Source organism: Calidris pugnax, unplaced genomic scaffold (assembly GCF_001431845.1).
Source record: "Calidris pugnax isolate Ruff unplaced genomic scaffold, ASM143184v1 scaffold28, whole genome shotgun sequence".
NCBI lineage: Eukaryota > Metazoa > Chordata > Aves > Charadriiformes > Scolopacidae > Calidris > Calidris pugnax.
This window is the reverse complement of record NW_015090842.1, coordinates 9,873,244-9,892,603: the sequence shown is the minus strand read 5'-3', so window position 1 is coordinate 9,892,603 and position 19,360 is coordinate 9,873,244. Positions and strand designations below refer to the sequence as shown.

Sequence of the window (19,360 nt, the reverse complement as noted above, 5' to 3'; positions counted from 1 at the left end):
GGGAGCAGCAGCACAGCCGTGAGACACCCCTGCCCGTGGCCTTACCCCTCTGCTTTCAGCAGGCGTGTGGCTCCCCATCTTCGGGGAGGAAACCAAATTAAAACGAGAGCGGCAGGGTCCGGGGAGCAGAGCGCTGCTGGGGGGGAGGCGGGGGCTGCTGCAGGGTGCAGGGGAGCAGCAGCACAGCCGTGAGACACCCCTGCCCGTGGCCTTACCCCTCTGCTTTCAGCAGGCATGTGGCTCCCCATCTTTGGAGACCTCTTCCTCCTCCTCTTCAGAGCTCATCCTTCCTGGGGGAGCGGGTGTGCAAGCCCGGGGGGGGCTGAGCTGAGGGGCAGCCCAGCTCCCTGCTGCAGGCAGGACGGTTGGGGACACAGAGGTGGTCAGCGTGCTCAGAGATGTGTTTAAAAACAATCTGGGGTTGAGAAACCCTGGAAAGGTGTAGGCGAGTCTCTAGCAACCTATTTGGTGGAGACAGAAGAGAGGAAGTGACTCAGCCGCTGGGGAGGAGATAGCAGCAGGGAGCTGCAGATAAACGCGCAGAGGCAGCCTCAGACTGAGCAGGAGCCTGTTTCCCTTCTCTTGAGCTCTCTTACTCCAGGAAACCAGATGCTCGAGATGGGAAAAGGCTTTCCTGGCACCTTGCTCCCCTCTTGCACCACCCCCTTCCAACCCTGGGGCGTTTCAGGCCCTTCTGTTCCTTGGCCTGGCTCGAGGCCGGCGTTCATTTAGCAGGTAGAGGCGTGTTTGGAGGTGCCCAGAAGTTGCCCATGTCATACGGGGGATGGAGGGGTGCCCCTGAGCCCCCACGCGTAACCAGCGTGGCACTCTGCTGAGGACACACCTCTGGCAGTGCGTGGTGAGCAGGCTGGGGGAGCACGGGCTTTGTCACCAGCACAGGGGTTGTCATGCAGTCCCCGACACTTCCCCGGGCAGAAACACCCCTTACCGACACCCCCCGAGGAGGGGGGGGGGGAGTGGGGGGCTGCTTTTTCTTGTTCTGCTCCTCAGCTTTGATTCCAGCTCTTGTGAGAAGAGGGATTGCAACGTGGGTGTTTTCACCCTGCCGGTTGCGGGGTTGACCTTAGATGATTGATGTAAGGTGGTCATGCTTCCAATACAGGCACCAGTACAGGTTAGGGGTGCATCTGCTGGAGACAACTTCTGAAGAGAAAGATCTAGGGGTCCTGGTGGACAGCAAAATGACAATGAGCAAGCAGTGTGCTCTTGTGGCCAGGAAGGCCAACGGAATCCTGGGCTGCATAGGGAAGAGTGTGGCCAGCAGGTCAAGGGAAGTCATTCTCCCCCTCTGCTCTGCACTGGTGAGGCCACAACTGGAATCCTGCGTCCAGTTCTGGGCTCCCCAGTTCAAGAGGGACAGGGAACTGCTGGAAAGAGTCCAGCGAAGGGCAACAAAGATGATTCAAGGATTGGAGCATCTCCTTTATGAAGAAAGACTGAGAGAGCTGGGACTCTTTAGTCTGGAGAAGAGAAGGCTGAGGGGAGACCTTATTAATGCTGACAAGTATCTCAAGGGAGGGTTGAAGGAGGAGGGAGCAAGACTCTTTTCAGTGGTTCCTAGTGACAGGACAAGGGGCAACGGGCACAAGTTGGAACATAAGAGGTTCCACTCAAATATGAGGAAAAACCTCTTCACAGTGAGGGTGCCAGAGCCCTGAACAGGCTGCCCAGGGAGGTCGTGGAGTCCCCTTCTCTGGAGATTTTCAAGACCCGCCTGGATGCCGTCCTGAGTGATGTGCTCTGACAAGCTCTAGGCAATCCTGCTTCAGCAGGGGAGTTGGACTAGATGATCTCTGTGGTCCCTTCCAACTCTAAAAATTCAGTGAAATTCAGTGAAATTCCCAGGCTGCTGTGCACAGCTGTCCGGGTTTGTTTGAGAGTAGCTGTGCTGGGGTGTTTCCACAGCGCCTGGAATTCAGCTGCAAGGACGTGGGAGCTGGGAGAGCCCTCTTTTTACCTGGACTGCCATATTTTGTCCCCTCTTTAAACATTTCAACAGTAACGCGAATCCTCATCCTGATTTCGTCTTCCTTACAGCACGGTGTATCTGCTGCATTTTTTTCCCCCAAATTGCTGTGGCTCAGCTTGGACATACGTGGCACGGGAAAGCATCTATGGTGGGTTTCCTCACCATCGAAGGGCAGCGAAGCCCACTCTGGCTGGCTGTGGGTGCTGGCACCGCGGTTGCCTGTCGGAGCCTTGCCGTGTTTGGTTGACGTGGTGTGGGCTGTTGGTGTGCCAGCCCGTGCCAGGACAAGCGGTGAGAGCCCACGGGTGTTACTGCCTGTCTTTGCCTCCTCCGTGTGCGAATGGCACATCCCCTCCCCGGCAGGTTGGGCACGTTAACCCATGTCTCTCCTTGTCTTCATACCACCAGTGCCTCCCCTCACCGGGATGGCTCTTCCAGGTGTCCCCATGGGAGGTGTGTGTTTGGGGACAGAGGTCTGCCTCCATCCTTCGCTCACGGAGTGGGGGCATCTTACAGAATCACAGAATCACAAAATCTTCTAGGTTGGAAGGGACCTTAAAAGATCATCTTGTCCAACCATCAACCTAACTGACAAAAATAGACACCCGCACAACAAACAAGGAGCATCATCACTAAACCATACCTCCCAGCACTACATCAACCCGTCTTTTGAACCCCTCCAGGGATGGTTCCTCAACCACCTCCCTGGGCAGCCCATTCCAATGTCTGATAACCCTTTCAGTGAAAATTTTTTTCCTAATATCCAGCCTGAACCTACCCTGGCGCAACTTGAGGCCATTTCCTCTTGTCCTGTCACCTGTGACTTGAGAAAAGAGACCGACCCCCATTTCTCTACACCCTCCTTTCAGGTAGTAAAACCCATTCTTCCAACCCACTCCTTGAGCTGGGTTAGGAGAGCGAGCGCTGCTGGCAGAGTGCTGATGCGTTCAGAAAGCGAGCGAGTAAGCGATTTCTTTCTTGATCTGTTGTTATTTCCAGCAGCCTGCCTCCAGCACAGTGTGCCTGACCCTGAGCAAGCCCTCCCAGTTTCTCCCAGTATGGAGACGGGGCTCGGCGTGGGCTGCGGGAGGTGCTGCCGGCCAGCACTGTTTAAAGCGTGTGGTTTGGGTACAGCAGGTTCAGTGCTAAATCTTTTAAAATTATCTCCTTCAAAATGGTTTCTAGAGCAACAATCCTGGCTCTCGGGTTCCTCAGAGTTAACTAAATAAATTATCTTTAGAAAAAAACCAAAAAAACACAACTGCGTAAAGCTGTGAGCCTCCAGACTGTGCATGTTACAGATCCAGCGCTGTGGGAGCAGCATCTCTCTGCCTGAGACTTTTCCTTCCTTCTCCTTTCGCTCGTGCAGCATCTCCCCACATCCACAGACGCTGCCGGGAGCCTACGTGCTGCCTGGCAGCCGCCGAACGAGTAAAGCCAGCTTTTTTTTTTGCTTTTTTTTTTTTTCCCAGCGATTTTAGCAGCTTGTGAGGCTTCGTGCAGCTCGTCGCCTTGTGCGCTGCGCTGAAAGGAGGTTAGGCATTTTAAAAAGAAAAAAAAGAAAGAAATATTAGAAAATTGTAATATTACGAGGCACGCGGAGGAGCATCCTGCTGGGAAAAAGGGACAGTCCTGCTGGGAAGGCACCTGCGGGGAGGTGTGGGGAGAGGAGGCTGGCACGGGGCGCAGTGGCTGAGTCACGGTGACTCAACGGCACCGGCTCCGGTACGGGGCTGGGTACTCCCCACCACCACCCCCCGGCCCGTTTGTTACTGCTCCGTGTCCTGCACACCGGATCCGCTAACGCTGCTGGAAGGTCAGCTCTGAAACGCAGGGTCCAGAGTGCAAAATTCAATATATCCCCCAATACCACGGGCAGTGTTTTAGCTGGATGGCAGGCTGTCACTCGAGTCCTTTTGGCTCGAGGTGGAGCTGTGGTTTCCAGGCCTTTAGTCATCATCGGGGAGATTTAGGATTTAATACAAATCTCTGAGCGCTGTGAGTTAATTTTGGCCTCCGAGAGCTCTCCCTGGGAGCTGGAAAGACCTGAGCAAGGCTGGGTCAAACCTGCGGGTCCACGGCAGTGCTGGGTCCTCTGTTATCTCCCCGGGTGCTGAAGGTCTGTCTCTTCTGAGGATTCACTTGGGAGAAGTGAGGAATACACGGGAGTTTATTTCTCCTTGGTGGGGTTGCTGCTGGTCTTTTGTGCCTCCAACCCCTTGACTTCCACCGCTGCTCCTTGGGCTTGTGCGGAATCTCGAGGACTGGTTTTCTGTGGTTTTGGTGGCAAAATTTGTGCATGTAAGAGAGATGCTCAGTTTTGTCCAGGTCATGTCCAAACCCTGCCACTGCTAAGAGAGATGCTCAGTTTTGTCCAGGTCATGACCAAACCCTGCCATTGCTAAATAATACCCAGGCTTTTACTATGAGGGTGTTGAGGTACTGGCACAGGTTGCCTGGGGAAGTTGTGGATGCCCCATCCCTGGAGTTGTTTAAGTCCAGGTGTGGATGGGGCTTTGAGCAACCTGCTCTAGTGGGAGGTGTCCCTGCCCATGTCAGGGGGGTTGGAACTCGATGATCTTTAAGGTCCCTTCCAACTCTAACCATTCTATGATTCTATGATTAAATAAATGTACTCTTAAAAGCAGAGGCCATCCTGTTCTCCTGCTCACTGCCATGTCCATGTAGAGCTGGCACAGCGTCTGCTGCTCTTGATCAATGAGAGCTGCAGCCAGAGTGCCCACCCCTCACCTCAGCAGCTTTAAGCCACGGCCAAACGCCTCACTTATGGGAAGTTCCCCAAACACCAGAGAAATCCTAATTTTGAAGTGTTTTGTCACGGAGACTTCCGTGTCTCTGGCAGCTCTTGAGCCCAGTGCATTGCAAACCTGAGCTCTCCCGACAGCCTCCCCGCGGAGGGGAGCAGGGGGAGGCAGGAGGGGTTCACGTGCCTCTGGAAGTGCTGCAGAAGGGGGTTTTCAGTGGGTTGGATGCCATTTAAACCCGGTGGGGTGGTAAGCTGAAAGCTGGAGCCCTCAGAGATGGTGAGCTGCTTCCTTCCTCCTCCATCAGCCCGGCGGTGGCTCATGGAACCACAGGAGCCTGGTTCTCCCCCGGCGGCGCTGCCTCCGACCCGAGCATCGCCACTTCCAATCCCTGGCCGGGGTGGGAGGGATGTTTGGCGTGTGGTTGAGCAGCGTTGTGGCTTCGGGTCATGGGATTTCTCAGCATCGCTTGATATTTTTGTTGTTGTTGCTGCCGTTGCTACAGTTGTTTGAGTTGAACCAAATGTCACGGCAGGCTGTGCTGCTGCGGCGGGGCAGGCGGCGGTGGCGATGCTGATGCCATGCACGCCAGGGACCATGGAGGTGGGGCACAGAGGAGGAGGAGGAGGAAGCTCCTCTTGTGGAGATGGAGAGGAGCGGTTTCCCGTGCTGACAGAAATAACAACAGCATCATCTGCATCTGTTGCGGCCTCGTGGCATTTGATGGTCATCTCAGCTCGGGGGGGCGGGGAGAGTGGCTAGAGTCTGGATGGGGAAGAAAACTGGAAAACATGCCCTGAGAGCCCGGCAGGCCCCGCAGCTGAAATGTAAAAGTCTTTAAGCTGTTTCTGTTTCTTGCTTTGAAAATCAAAGAAAGAAAAGCGATGCCATGCTTTTAAGTTCTTGAATAATAAAGTAGGTGTGAGCTGGGAATAAGAAGCTGGTGGAACTACTCCATGTCCCCAGCCCTCCTGCATCTCCATCCCCTTGCCCTCTCTTGCCACCCCTCCTGACTGCCCATCAAGCCCTGCCAGCGTTTGGAGGGGGTGCTGGTGACCCCCCAGCCATGGGCTGGCACTGCCCCAGAGCTGGGGCAATGTCCATCCATCCAGCTCCCCTCTGACTTGGGGTGTCTGGCAGCTTCCTTGCCCCCAAGCCGAGGTCCTTTCCCAACCAGGCAGCAGGTTTCTGAGGTTGCGTGTTGCAGTCCCCCCAATTTATTTAGACCCTGGGATATATTTATTTAACAAGCAGCTGTACCTCTGGAGCAGCTACCGCTGAGGGTGCCCTGGGTGCCCCTGTCCCTTTGCAGAGCATCTGAGCACCCTCTGCCTTGGCACAGGAGGGTTTTGCTTTTTGGGGAAGAGGGGAGAGAGACAAAACCCTCCCAGCTGGTCCATCCACACCGACCTTTACCTGGCTTCGGAGGGCTGTCTGGGTGCCCAGGGGCTTGTAGCCACCTGGGGAGATGCTTTCTGCAGACCAGGGGTAGAGTGAGTACGGTCAGCAGGACCTGGCCTCAGAGCTTCAAACTTCTCCTGCTTTTCAGCCTCCTTCGTGCTAATCCCCCGAGTATGTTATTTGACGTTAATTACTAGGTTAGAAAAAACGCTCGATGAATCAGATGACCTAAACCATCATCTTCTCCTGCAGCCGGCTCTTGGGTTGCCTAATGCCTGCGAGTGTTTGGAGTGACATTGCATGGGAACGGGCTCGTTAGTCACAAGTTGGGAGGCTGGCGAGGGAATCCGTGAGAAGCAAATTGCTGGCTTATTAAAAAATGCATCTGCGTACGAAACTGTTATTTGTGCGCGTTTTCTGTGGCTGGCTCCGGTCTGATGTGTGCAGCTGGGGGACTCTGTGCTGCATTGGGTCTTTCTTTGGTTGTATAATTTCAAGTCCTTTTACTAAAATAGTCAAGAAACTGTTCTCACCTAGCAACCGGGGAGAGAGTGAATGTCAGAGCTTCTCCGTTCCTAGCTGGGCTCCATAATGCCGGTACAGTGTGGAGAGACTGGCAAACACCAGCCTTCAGATCACCCTTAGAAACTCCCCGTGTGCATCAGCCATCTGGGAAGTGCTGTGCGGAAAAGCAGGTCGTTTTATGACAGGAGCTGCCATAAATTCTCCCTCCTCCCCCCTCCCCGCATCACCTCCTTAACATGCAGAGTGAGAGGTTGCAGTGTGCTGTGTCTCTGTGAACCAAAAATCTATCAATGATGGCTTTTTCCTTAATACAAGAGCTTTTATCAGCGCTGTCTGCAGAGTGTCCTGCCCCCAGCTCCCAGGAGGGGAGAGCTGGCCGGGCGGCTGTGCAGAGCCTTCCTCCCCCAGCCTCCCTCCTCCGGCTCTGTTTCGTGGGAAATGAAAGGGTTTGGACCTGAAAATTGGTCTCTCTTGGAAATATTCGCGTTTAACGTGGAGATTGTTGTTCCTGCTCGAAGCCTCTCGGTTCCTTCACAGCAGTTTGTTAGCCAGTGGCCACTCTAGTGAGAAGATGCGTTTACACATTTCTGCACAACTGTGTTGTCTGTCCTGCAAGTCTAGGGGAAATGCCAGTGTTTGGATCGGAGCCTATTGCACAGCATTAAACCTTTCTAACCGAATTATGCTTTAAAAAATAGTGCAACCACTGGGTCAGGGCCTGCGGATCCCATGGCCCACGGGAGCCAGGCTGAGCGGTGAGGAGCGTGGGCTCGGTGACCTGATGTGGTTATAAACAGGGTTGTTCCCTCCTGCTGGTGTCTCTCCTCCATTCCTGACTGTTGAAGCTGATGTCTCCTCCATCCTTTGAGCGTAGCTGTGCAGGAGGAGACTCTGGCTCTGGACCCTCTCCATCCTTCAGATGAGGAAACAGCACACTGCTGTACGGGAGCAGCCCAGGGTGCCTTCCGTGCTGTTCTGCCAAAGCAGACCCCGCTACAGCTCTTCCTCAGTTTCCTTCTTGGCATCTGCTTTCATTTGGCTGATGAGCCAGACATCATCTCCCATCTCTGCCCCCCAAGTCCGTTTGCACTGCAGGCTCCGCAGCACCTCCGTGGGCTCCTGGTGCAAAGCGTGTCTCCTCCCTGCACTGGCCTTCAGGTGCAGCTCTCCAGCCCGAGTGCCACCTTCCTCTGCTTTATGGTGGTCCGCGTGCCGTCGTGCCAGCCCTGTTTGCCCTTCTCGCTGTGCTCCTCACAGCCTCACGCTCACCTGCCTCCTGTCCTGCTCCCCTCCCTTGTTTATCTGCCCGTGCCGTGGTGCTGCTTCCCATCTCACTGCTGCCCTTAACCTGCTGCTGTCCTCCCCATGCCCCTGCCGCGATGCCACCTTGAATCCTTCCCCTCGGCACCATCCTGTGTGCTTGTCCTTAAATTCTGGGGTGCCCACGGAGCTTTGGGACGTGGTTGTGTCGTGTTGCTGTGAACCTTTCGGCTCGTGATCGGTCTTCTTCAGCACATGTTGGTCCACGCCTGCAGATGCCCTGCGAGCATGTGTGAGCATCCACCCGCCGGGGCTCCGGGCTGCCCGCGCGCAGGTTAAACCTGATTTTCCCCTGCTTTGAGCTGACATGCTCCAAAACGTTTTATGCCCGACGACTCCTGCAGTAAAAATGAGTCACTCTTACGCATGCAAGGCTGTGGATGGGGAAAGCAGAGGCTCGTACGGTCTCTCGGGGGTGCAATGCAGTCTCTATTGCTGTCTGTGCCGTTCTAATTTATTCTTATTGATCTTTTGTTTGTGTGCTTGCTCGGCAAATAAACTGTTGAGAATCCCGGCTCGTCGGCGAGCCCACAGCCAGCTTCTCCGTGCGGCGCTGAGAACGTTCGGCGTGAGCTGCTTATTTGGAAATGGTATTTTTCCTCAGGGTACCACCTTATATGCGTGTGTTGTCATGTCGGAGCAGTTTAAACAGATGCTTTTTGCATTACAGGGTACGACGCGTTCACGGGGAGCGAGGAGCTGTGCTGCTCAGCCGCAGCTCCGGGCTGGAGCTCCCATCCCCGCAACCTGCCAGCCTCTCACAGCGCGTGTTCGAGAAATCTCTGAAAGGTTTTTCCATCACTGCCCTTCTGTCTTTCCTTCCCTGCCCCTCTCCTCTCTCCCATTCTGGCCAGGGCAAGGGGTTCAGCCTGCAGAGTGGTGCCCTGCACCCAGAGCCAGCCCAACGGCGAGCACTGAAAGCATCCCTACAAAGCAGCACCTGCCCTGGGATCTTGGTGAAGCCACCGCTGGGCTTCCAGCAGCCCTTCATTTGGACTCCTCGTTATAGCAGCGTGAGGGCCGCACGACCCAGAGTCTTATTTGGGCACGAGAACCACCTGCGGGCTAACGCTCAGACCCCTTTGTCACAGAATCACAGAATCTTCTAGGTTGGAAGGGACCTTAAAGATCATCTTGTCCAACCGTCAACCTAACTGACAAAAATAGACACCCACACAACAAACAAGGAGCATCATCACTAAACCATACCTCCCAGCACTTCATCAACCCGTCTTTTGAACCCCTCCAGGGATGGTGCCTCACCCACCTCCCTGGGCAGCCCATTCCAATGGCTGATAACCCTTTCAGTGAACAAATTTTTCCTAATATCCAGCCTGACCCTCCCCTGGCGCAACTTGAGGCCATTTCCTCTCGTCCTGTCGCCTGTGACTTGAGAAAAGAGCCCGACCCCCATCTCTCTACCCCCTCCTTTCAGGTAGTTGTAGAGAGCAGTAAGGTCTCCCCTCAGCCTCCTCTTCTCCAGGCTGAACACCCCCAGTTCCCTCAGCCTCTCCTCATAAGACTTATTCTCCAGACCCCTCACCATCTTTTTTACTCTTCTCTGGACCCGCTCCAGCACCTCAATGTTTTTTTTATGGTAGGGGGCCCAAAACTGGACACAGTACTCAAGGTGAGGCCTCACCAGTGCAGTTGTCCTGGCAACCCGCTCCTGTTCTGCCTTTCCCCAGCCCCTCGGGTTTAGTGCTGTGAAAGGAAGGAGCAGCAGTTCCCCGGCTGCGGCTCCGCTCGGCTCCTGCTTTTCCCCTTTAAGCCTGCGCATGCGGTTCCTGCTGGCGTCAGCGCCAGGGCAGAGCCGAGCAGGATCCCCGAATTAAACCCACGGCGGCGGCGCGGGGCTGAAGCTTTGCTCCGTAGGTTTGCGGGAGGCTGAAGGAAGCAGCAAACGAGCTGCTTTAAAAATAGCTAAACGGAGGTGTGGCTCGTCCCTGGGCGGGCGCACGGCACGGCGCTGGGTGGCTTTGGTCCTCCTTCCCACCAGGATGGTCCAGCCACCATCCCTGGTGATGGGCAGTGAGATAACCGTGGCTGGGGGAGTGCTCCTTGCCTGCACACCCCCTTGTACCTCTGGGTTGTGTGCGTCCCCGGAGGGACTGGCGTGCATGGGTGGCTTTGGTCCTCCTTCCCACCAGGATGGTCCAGCCACCATCCCTGGTGATGGGCAGTGAGATAACCGTGGCTGGGGGAGTGCTCCTTGCCTGCACACCCCCTTGTACCTCTGGGTTGTGTGCTTCCCCAGAGGGACTGGCATGCGTACAGCCTGGCTAAAGGAGTTTCAGTGTGAAATAACCTTTGTTCCTGTTTGCCGAGGTATTTACCCACAGTGAGCGTTTCTCTTAATTTAGCTCCGTGTTGCTGCAAGGTGTTACAGAAAAGCATTTAATTAGAGGAGAAGGAGCAGCCTGCGGGAGCCGGCGGCACTCGAAGCTGAGCGCAGATCTTTGTGCTGATGCCCCTTTGAAATGGGGATCCTCAGTAAAATCTGCCAGGTTGAAATGAAACCTGGCGTTTGTAGCCTCTGTTAGCCCGGGACTGGCCAGTGCCAGGGAAGCCACCCCTGAGCCTTTGGGCCACTTTGCTCACCCAAGGCCGAGCAGGACCTTGCCGGGAGCTTTGCTGAGGATGAGGATGGGATGCAGAGCTGCCGGCGGCGCAGCATGTGTCCTCTGGGAGCAGCTCCTCCTCCATCCTTCCCACTCACGTTTCAGACCCTCCTGCAGGCTTCCTTCTGCCCGGGTCTCATGCCCTGCGGGGAGCTTGGGGCTACCGGTGCTGGGAGCCATCGGATGCCGGGCAGAGCCCAGCCCAGCCTCCTTCCTTATGCAACCGGCGCAGGAAATGCAGCCAGCGACCTACTTCCCCCCCGAACGCCGACAGGAGCGGGATTAACCTCTGCGCTGCGGCAGCCCAGCCTCTCACTGCCATGGGGATAGCGCTGCGTCTCCCTGCTGCCATCCCCCAGGGTGGCCTCGGGGCAACGGGTGGGCAAAACCCCAGCACCGGAGGGGGAAATCCTTTATTTCTGGGCAGAAGGAGGCACTGGGGAGTGTGGGACTAGATGCCATCCTCCATTGGGGGGGGACTGGTGCGGAGCCGGGCGATGCTGCCTTCCCAGCGGGAAGCAGGCGTGAGCCCGAGTCCTCGGCTGCCTCCTCCAGCCCTGGCTGCCTCACCACCGCCAGCGAGAACGCGGCAGGCGCTTTCCAATTTATTTTTATCTTGTTGATCACATGGCTTTTTAATGTTAAATGTTCTGTGGAGGAGGAAATTTCTGCAACTGCAGAATTAATAGGGGTTTAGGGGGGTTTGGGTTGAACTCGGTAATCAATTCTTGCAAATCACGGGCTCACGCTGACAACCTGCAGCAGCCGAGTAATATTAATGAAAATGTTCCCATTCTAATTGTGGCTCCGCACGTAGGGAGGGTGCAGCCCTCTGCCACGCACAGCGCTTGTACTTCGGGGACACTGGGGTGGCACCGGCCGGGGTGTCAGCCAGCCTGACCCCCTCCTTTGGGGCACGGCTGGATGTGGCTGGGAGCTGCCTGCTGAGCCGAGCCGTGGGGAAAAGCCAGGTCTTTACCCACCACCTGCCCGAACGGGATTTCACCGCAGCTCCGGAGCCTCACGAGGAGCAGGGAAGCGCCGTGTGTGCGGATCCGGTGTCCCTGGGCTCGGGGCTCGGGTGCCTGGTGGGACACGCTGCTCAGCGTCGTGGCTCCTGGAACTGCCTGGGCTAAATTGTTTTCTTACCGTAAGCACATGGAGTTTAATTTTATTTTAAGCCATTAAAAAACTATCCACTTTCCTGTGATCTGATTTCATCTCCTAGCTCTGTTATGGCTGCCAGGATGACTGAGCTGTGGCTTCAGAGAATTAGACTGAGATTCTCCTTCAACGCACAGACGTGTTTCCAGGGCTTGTGTTTGAAGAGGGGTGGCCTGTGCTGTCTGGTGGGAGAGTTGTTATTTCTTAGATGTCCAGGATCCCAGACACGGGGGGTGGATGGAAATCCTGTGCTCCAGATGAGACCTTTGCAGTGGGAGGGCAGCAGAGGATGGCACCTTTGTGTGTGGTGCAGGGAAGAGGTTTTTTGGGGGTGCCTGCTCGTCAGCCGAGGATGTGCTGGAGATGTGAGCAGCAGGAATCGAGCTGGAGCAGCAGAGATGTCCCCACACGCTGCTGCCCTCATCTGCCAGAGACTTTTACTCCGCTGGCAGTTTGGTGAATGGAGGAGGAAACCTGTGCTTCGGCACAAAGTCCGGTGACCGAGATGAAACCCGTCCGTCGGCGGCTTCGCCTGCCCTGCTGGACTTTGTGCAGAGGCAGAGCAGGCTCTGTCCTGCTGGTGGCCACATGCCAGTGACTCACATTGAATTTGACAAAATGACAAATAGGAGTGGATGAGCAGAGCTGGGTTCGAGCTGGCAGGTTGAAGGATTTGCCTTTTCCAGGCTGCTGGACCCTGCCCTGGCACAGGGGTGCTGGTAGGGATAGAGATGGATGCAGTTAGTCCCTTAGCCCATTCAGCTCACATCTCTGTGATCCATTGCAAACCCTCTTGGACCTCTACGTCCCTCCCCACACTTTTAACTCCCAGTTTCAAGGTGCTGGGCTCTGGGTAGAGACTGGGTGGTTAACGGTAGGGTTTTCCCTCCCTGGCTGCTGGGAGTTGAAGTTCTGTTTCTCAGAGAGCGTTATCAGACATTTACTTGTTTGCAAACTTCCTTGTATCATCCCTCTGGTACTTTCTGGGATTCTCAAAATATCTTCAGCAAAATAATCAGCATGTCTAGAGTCAAACATTTGGGTAGGAGAGTCTGTGGTGCCTTGCTGGAAGGCTCGGCGTGCCCTATCAGCAAGGTGGTCAGCCCACATGAAGTACTCAAGGTCACAGCGTTCCTCTTTGGGGGGGAGCAGGTACTTGCAGCCTTGCTGTGATAAACACCCTCCTCGATTCCTCTGCCTCTTCTGGCAGCACCAGGATGAGCCCGGCAGGACCCCGGGACTGGTGGCTGTGCGAGTCACAACCCCTTTTCACTAACAAGATTTTTTACTCCATGCTTCAAAGTCGCAGGTGGGATTGGCTCCCCTGAAAAACGAGTGTGGTCAGTTTGAAAGTGGAGCTTCTATTGATGCGGGAGGTTTGGAAGAGCTCTCCCATGTGTGGTCCTTTCGTTGCCTCGGGGATGCACCCAGGGGTTCTGCTGCTCAGGTTTCTCCAGCAACATCAAACCAGCCTTGGTTCAAACTTGGTTGAGCCCCTGATGTGAGGGCAGGAGCCACTCACCTGCGTGTGATAACTTCTCTAGGTGTGGCTACCAATTCTGTCATGACCAGCCCTCTGCACGCAGAAAGAGCCCTGCAATTAGCCAGGTTATAAACAAACTCCATCAGTGCTTAGAAATAGGCGTGAGCAAAGTTGGATTTTCCACTCGCACGCCCCGTATCTTCCTTATGCTTCTTTGTGGGTTTAGGACAGTTGCCGGGTAGGAGGGATGCAGCTTGGCTGCTGGCAAGGAGCTGCCGTGCTGCTCTGCAGATATATCTTCTGCCTCTCTTGCTTGGCTGGCTCCATGGAAGGAAACTTAATTTTTATCTCCTGAACTGGCACCTTGAAACTTTGTTCGCCCCTGCAGTGGGGCTCTGGCGTGGCTGCAGCTCTGCAGAGCTCACAGCAGGATTTGGGCTTCCATTGGGCAGCACTGACCAGCAAACAAACCAGGAGCGCAGAGAAAGGGGCTGCTGACTCTCCTTGCACAGGAAAAAAGGTCAATACTTGCATAAAGGAAACTGGAAAAATCACAGAATGATACGGGGTTGGAGATCATCTAGTCCAACCCCCCCACCAAAGCAGGTCCACCCAGAGCAGGTTGCACAGGAACGTGTCCAGGTGGGTTTTGAATGTCTCCAGAGAAGGAGACTCCACCACCTCTCTGGGCAGCCTGTCCCAGGGCTCTGCCATCCTCAAAGTAAAGAAGTTCCTCCTCATGTTTAGGTGGAACTTCTTATATTCAAGTTTGTGCCCGTTTCCTCTTGTCCTGTCACTGGGCACCACTGAAAAAAGACTGTCCCCGTCCTCTTGCCACCCACCCTTTAAGTATTTCTAGGCATTGATCAGATCCTTCCTCAATCTTCTCCAGACTAAAAAGACCCAAGTCCCTCAGCCTTTCAAATGCTTAAGCTGTAGAATGAGACTTTGCCTTGTCCCTGTGCACAGGGCACACCAGCTTCAGGGACAGTTACACAGTCCCTTGGCAGTTTAGGAGACCCAAGTGTTAGGTGGGGATTTGGGGGATGACAACCTGGGCACAGGGGTTTTTCCTCCCCTCTTGTTTGTTTTGGGGGGGGGTTAGAGGGATGCAGAAATGGATGTTCCTAAGCAAGTGTTGGCCTGCTCACGGGTGGGTGCTCAGCGCTGGGCTGGGACAGCCACTTTGGGAGGAGAGGGCCAGCCTGGTGCCCCCCTTCCCCAAGGCACCAACCACCCAGCCATGCCCACCGACCACCATCCTGGTGGGGGCTCCATCAATGCTGATGGTTTGGCAGCAGAGTCCTTGGTTTGATGATGATGAGGAGGGGGTGAGATGGCAACGTTTCCGAGCTGTCAGCCTGTATCTCGTTAGCACTCTTTGTGGATGCTTTTAGATGCCACCAGTTCAGTCCATGCTGTGGTGGTGGAAGGCCGCGTACGCTCCTCGGAGCACCATGGCATGAAATGGAGGCTACTAGAAGCAAGATGGAAGGTACAGACCCCTCCAAGGACCCGCTCCCTCCCTCTTGCCCTGCTGTTTGATGGTGGTGGGAGAACTGGTAGAAGCCCGAAAGGCTGTTGGAGGAGCTGGTGGGCAACAGGAGGGATGCATGTCTCAGCTGCCACCACAGTGGTGTGAGCCCGGGCAGCTGCCCTGGGTACCGGTGTTCCCACCACAAGGATGCATCCCTCAATGCCTTTTTGTGAGCTGTGGAAACAGAATTGGTGAGATGTTAGCACTTTGCTCACAAACTCTCATGGTTTTCAGTTACAGCAGCATTCACGGTTCGTGTTTTTGTCTCTCTTTGCACCACAGAAAAGCAGGGTCCAGAGCGGAAGAGGATTAAAAAGGAGCCCGCCACCAGAAAGCCTGGCTTGCTCTTCGGAATGGGCCTTTCGGGGATCCGGGCCGGCTACCCGCTCTCCGAGCGCCAGCAAGTCGCTCTCCTTATGCAGATGACAGCAGAAGAGTCTGCAAACAGCCCAGGTGAGATCCAGAGGGAGAGGTTGAATACCTGGGCTTCTTGGTGCTTGGCCACAGGGTCACCAAGGGGTTCAGGTAGCTCCTCACTGGCAGCAGAGATGAGCTGTCGACCTCACCGTGGTGCCGGGGGGGTGTGATACGCTGCTCCATGGGGTCTCCCTGCTCCCAGTAGCAGGAGATGTCCTACAGGCCGAGTCTAGGCTGCCATGGAGGCTGCCCTGGGTGCTTGACCAGAGCTTTGGTTCCACGGGAGCCTCCTCCACATCAGAGCTTTGCGTTTTCCGCTGGCATCTCAGGCTAACACAGGAAAGGAGCATTGTGAATAAAGTTAAAATACCATCCTTTGTGGGTTTTTTTAATGTTTCTTCTTGTGGAGAGGGGTAAGACATGTAACCAGTGCAGCTGTAACTTGAGATGCAGAGCAGCTGGAACGTGTTTACCACGGATCTTGTATTTTAGTAATTTTTATCTGTTGCATACGTGACCCCTCCCGGGGCTTTTAGAGGCACTGTGCTATCTGTGTGCGCACATCTGCATCCTACACACAACCACTGCAGCTTTTAGCCACGTATTTTGTTGTTCTTAACACCAATTTGGCTGCTTCTGTTGCTGTTACTTGGTGGGGGGGGGGGAAATAAGAAAGGCGAAAAGCTGTGTAGCCTTCAGAGCATTCAGCCGTTCTCCCAGGAAATGTGCAGCCTCCTCCCAAGGCTGTCAGACCTCACATGGACTTGAGAAAAGGCCACTTCCCTTAGGAAATGAGCTTTTAGGGTAAGGAGCTTCATTGTCTGCTTCTAAATCACGGGATTGCCTACAGTCTTTGCAAGGACTGCAGTTCTCTCCAGTGGGCTTTGGCAGCCTGCAATTAATATCTGCATTATACACACACAGACTTTCCTCTGTCTTCACATCGACTTGAGAGGTTCTCTTGCCTCTCGGTGCCTTGTGTGGTGAGCGTTTTGGGGAGAGAAGAGATGAAACGTGTTACAAGAGCTCCCTCTAAGGGTTCAGGGGCTTCCTTCGAATTGCGGTGTCTTGACTCTTGTTTCTCTCCTCCACGCAGTTGACACAACACCAAAGCATCCCTCTCAGTCTACAGTTTGTCAGAAGGGAACTCCTAACTCTGCCTCCAAAACCAAAGATAAAGTAAATAAGAGAAACGAGCGAGGAGAGACTCGGCTGCATCGAGCTGCCATCCGAGGAGATGCCCGGCGCATCAAGGAGCTCATTATCGAGGGTGCAGATGTCAATGTGAAAGACTTTGCAGGTAACCAGCCCGCTGGTGGTCCTGGTGGGGCAGCCCATGGATCCGATCCTTTTCCCACCTGGTTGCATGTTCCACCTCCGAGAATGGCTCCAACCAGAGAAAACAGTTTCTTTATAACATGGGTTTGCTACTTGTAAAGAGGGGATTAACCACAAATAACAATTTTGTCCTTTGGGGAGGAAAAAGTCTTGCTGTCCTTTTTAAAAAAAAACAAACAAACCACAAACTACTACAGATTTGTCAAAATAATAAATCCCTGAAAAGCATCAGTTCCCTCATTGGAGTTTGGCAGCGAAATTTCCAGGCTGTCCCCTCTGCCCTGACCTTGCTCTCACTTCGGGTGGTGATGCTGGGCTGGGCTTGATCCGCAGTGATCCCTGGGGCTGCTGGGACTCCACGCTCTGAAACAGGGACCCTCTGGTCCTGTTTTCTCGTCCCCTTCCGTATGGGTGCTGTCTTGGAAGTCTGAAGGGGAATTTGCAAAGGAAGGCGGGTTGATTTAGCTCTTTTTTTTTAACTTAAAATATAAGAAATGATGTGCACAGAAAATATTGAAAAGATTGGGTTTGTAAAATCATTGCTCCAAAATTGAATGGCCCCAGCCTTCTGGGGTTTGTTTTTAAGTACTGAATGTGGGGGTGCCACCAGCAGGAGCGGGGTGAATGTGAAGGGCAAGGTCAGGCTCCCAAATTAATGGAAACGCTGATTGTCCTGACCCTCAGCTGAGGAGTAGCACCACCTCCTCCTCCTCACCAGCGCTGCCAAGCTCCTGCTTCTGGTGGTGGGAATGGAGAAAGGACCCTGGGCATGGGGCTGTGGCCACGACAAGGCTGTGGTGGGAGAAGGGTGGCCATGAGATGATGACTGGTGACGTTCGTGCACGCTGGTACCAGCGATGGGGCTGAATTAGCACGAGGCAGCCTTTCTCCCAGCACGTCCCAGAGCTTGACTTTGCTCTTCGCTGTTCCCTTCACACGATTTTGGGGCTATAAATAGATAGGCGTGTTCCTCCGCCTGTGTGATTAATATCAGCGCCAGGCTGAGCTATCAGTTGTGATTAATTCTGGTCACAGGTGCCCCCTTTTTTAATGCTCCCAGTGAAGGTAACGGAATGAGCTCCCACGACGCTATCAGCAAAATACCGGAGGAGCCACGCACATTCCCTGGGAAACTTCAAAACAGTTTTCTGCTTAAAAATAGTCTGTTTGAACATGATAAAAGATTTCATTCTGTGCTCTTCGGAGGTTTGTTTGAGAACTGGAGCCGCTGTTACTGTGGAGACCCGCTGTTTGGTTTCTCCCCGAGGCGGGGGGCCTGTTCTGCGGCGGCACGGCTGCTCGCTCGGGAGGACACACAGAAAATATTTGTGAGGTCTGTGTGGGGGATGTTTCAGGGCCATGTCTGCGGTTCAGAGCTCAGCCCTGATCTGGGCGGCAGCGTTTCCCTTATGGAGGAGTTGGAAGAGGAAAGAACTTGAGACCTGACTTCCATGGGGCATCAGCCACTCTCTAAAATTCCTACATAAAACGTGGCCTTTCCATTTCCCGGGGCTGTGTCCGTTCTGGCAGATGATCTGTCTGGAGCACATTGCGTGACCAGAGGGAAAAAGGGGATTGATTTAACTACTGCCTGGTTGGAGCAGTGAGACAGAGCTGCAGGTTCTGGGCCATCAGAGCCCCCTTGACATTCTGGCATCTGCAGCACCTGCACGCGGATGGAGGTTAATTTTCACTGTCTCCAGGTCCTCCACGGAGGTGACATCCATGTTCTGAGTGTCCCCTTTGCTTGCAGGCTGGACGGCGTTGCATGAGGCATGCAACCGGGGTTACTACGACGTCGCAAAGCAGCTGCTGGCTGCCGGCGCCGAAGTCAACACAAAGGGGTTGGACGACGACACCCCACTGCACGATGCAGCCAACAACGGGCACTTCAAGGTTGGTTTTCGCTGGATTTCATACCTGTGTTTTTAAGGACTTTTTTTTTTTCTTTTTTTTTCTCCTTGTGCTTCAAGCACCAGACTGTGCAAATACAGAGATTGTGGTTATTTCGTTATCATTTGCTGCTGATAGCCATGTAGCGGGTAAGAATTGCCCTGTCTGAGTGTTTTACTCAGTGTTCCCCCTTGCAGAGGGATAGTTCGTTCTTCTGGAGTCAGGGGGAGGGAGCATGGAGTTGTGTCTTTTTATTCTCCCTTCTTTCCTGCCCAAGTTGGTTTGTGTTGCTGGTTTTTTGACTCTTTTCTTATCAATGATTGTTAGTACCATAAGGCACGTCCCAAGGACAGGCTGCTTTCTAGCTTGAGGACATCCCCCTTTTGGTTATATATGAAAATTGTACCAAAAGCTTGGAATCAAAACGTCATTCAAGTCTCATTTTCTGCTTTCAGGTGGTGAAACTGTTGTTACATTACGGAGGGAATCCTCATCAAAGCAACAGGAAGGGCGAGACACCTTTAAAAGTAGCTAATTCTCCCACCATGGTGAATCTGCTCCTGGGGAAGACCACGTACCCCTCTAGCGAAGAGAGCTCAACAGGTGAGATTGACCTTTCCGGGAAGGCGGGAGTGACGTTTGTGGCCTGCAGCTGTCTGTTAATACAGAGCCGTTAAGAGGACAGTGAAGTTAGACTCTTGTCAGAGTATCTGCACACTGCTGCCACGGTCAGGAGTCCGTCTGTAGCTGTAACCCAAATTCAGACAACATAACCACCGGCCTTTAGCTCCGGGAGCTCTAGCTGTTTGCCCTGGAACCCTACGTTGAGATCCCTTGCCCGGTGCAATCGAGATATAGGATTGGAAGCCAATCGCAGGTAAATGGCTGTCTTACCTTTGAAATGTG

General features: G+C 54.1%; 1 protein-coding gene across 1 annotated transcript in view; it reads left to right on the top strand.

Moving 5' to 3' along the window:
• The window catches only part of ANKRD11 (ankyrin repeat domain 11), a 167,093-nt gene that overhangs the window by 133,328 nt on the left and 14,405 nt on the right, over positions 1–19,360 (top strand). Inside the window, 4 exon segments of the mRNA XM_014942297.1 lie at positions 15,089–15,259; positions 16,320–16,523; positions 18,315–18,457; positions 18,910–19,057. Coding sequence (XP_014797783.1) covers positions 15,089–15,259; positions 16,320–16,523; positions 18,315–18,457; positions 18,910–19,057 — 666 coding nt within the window.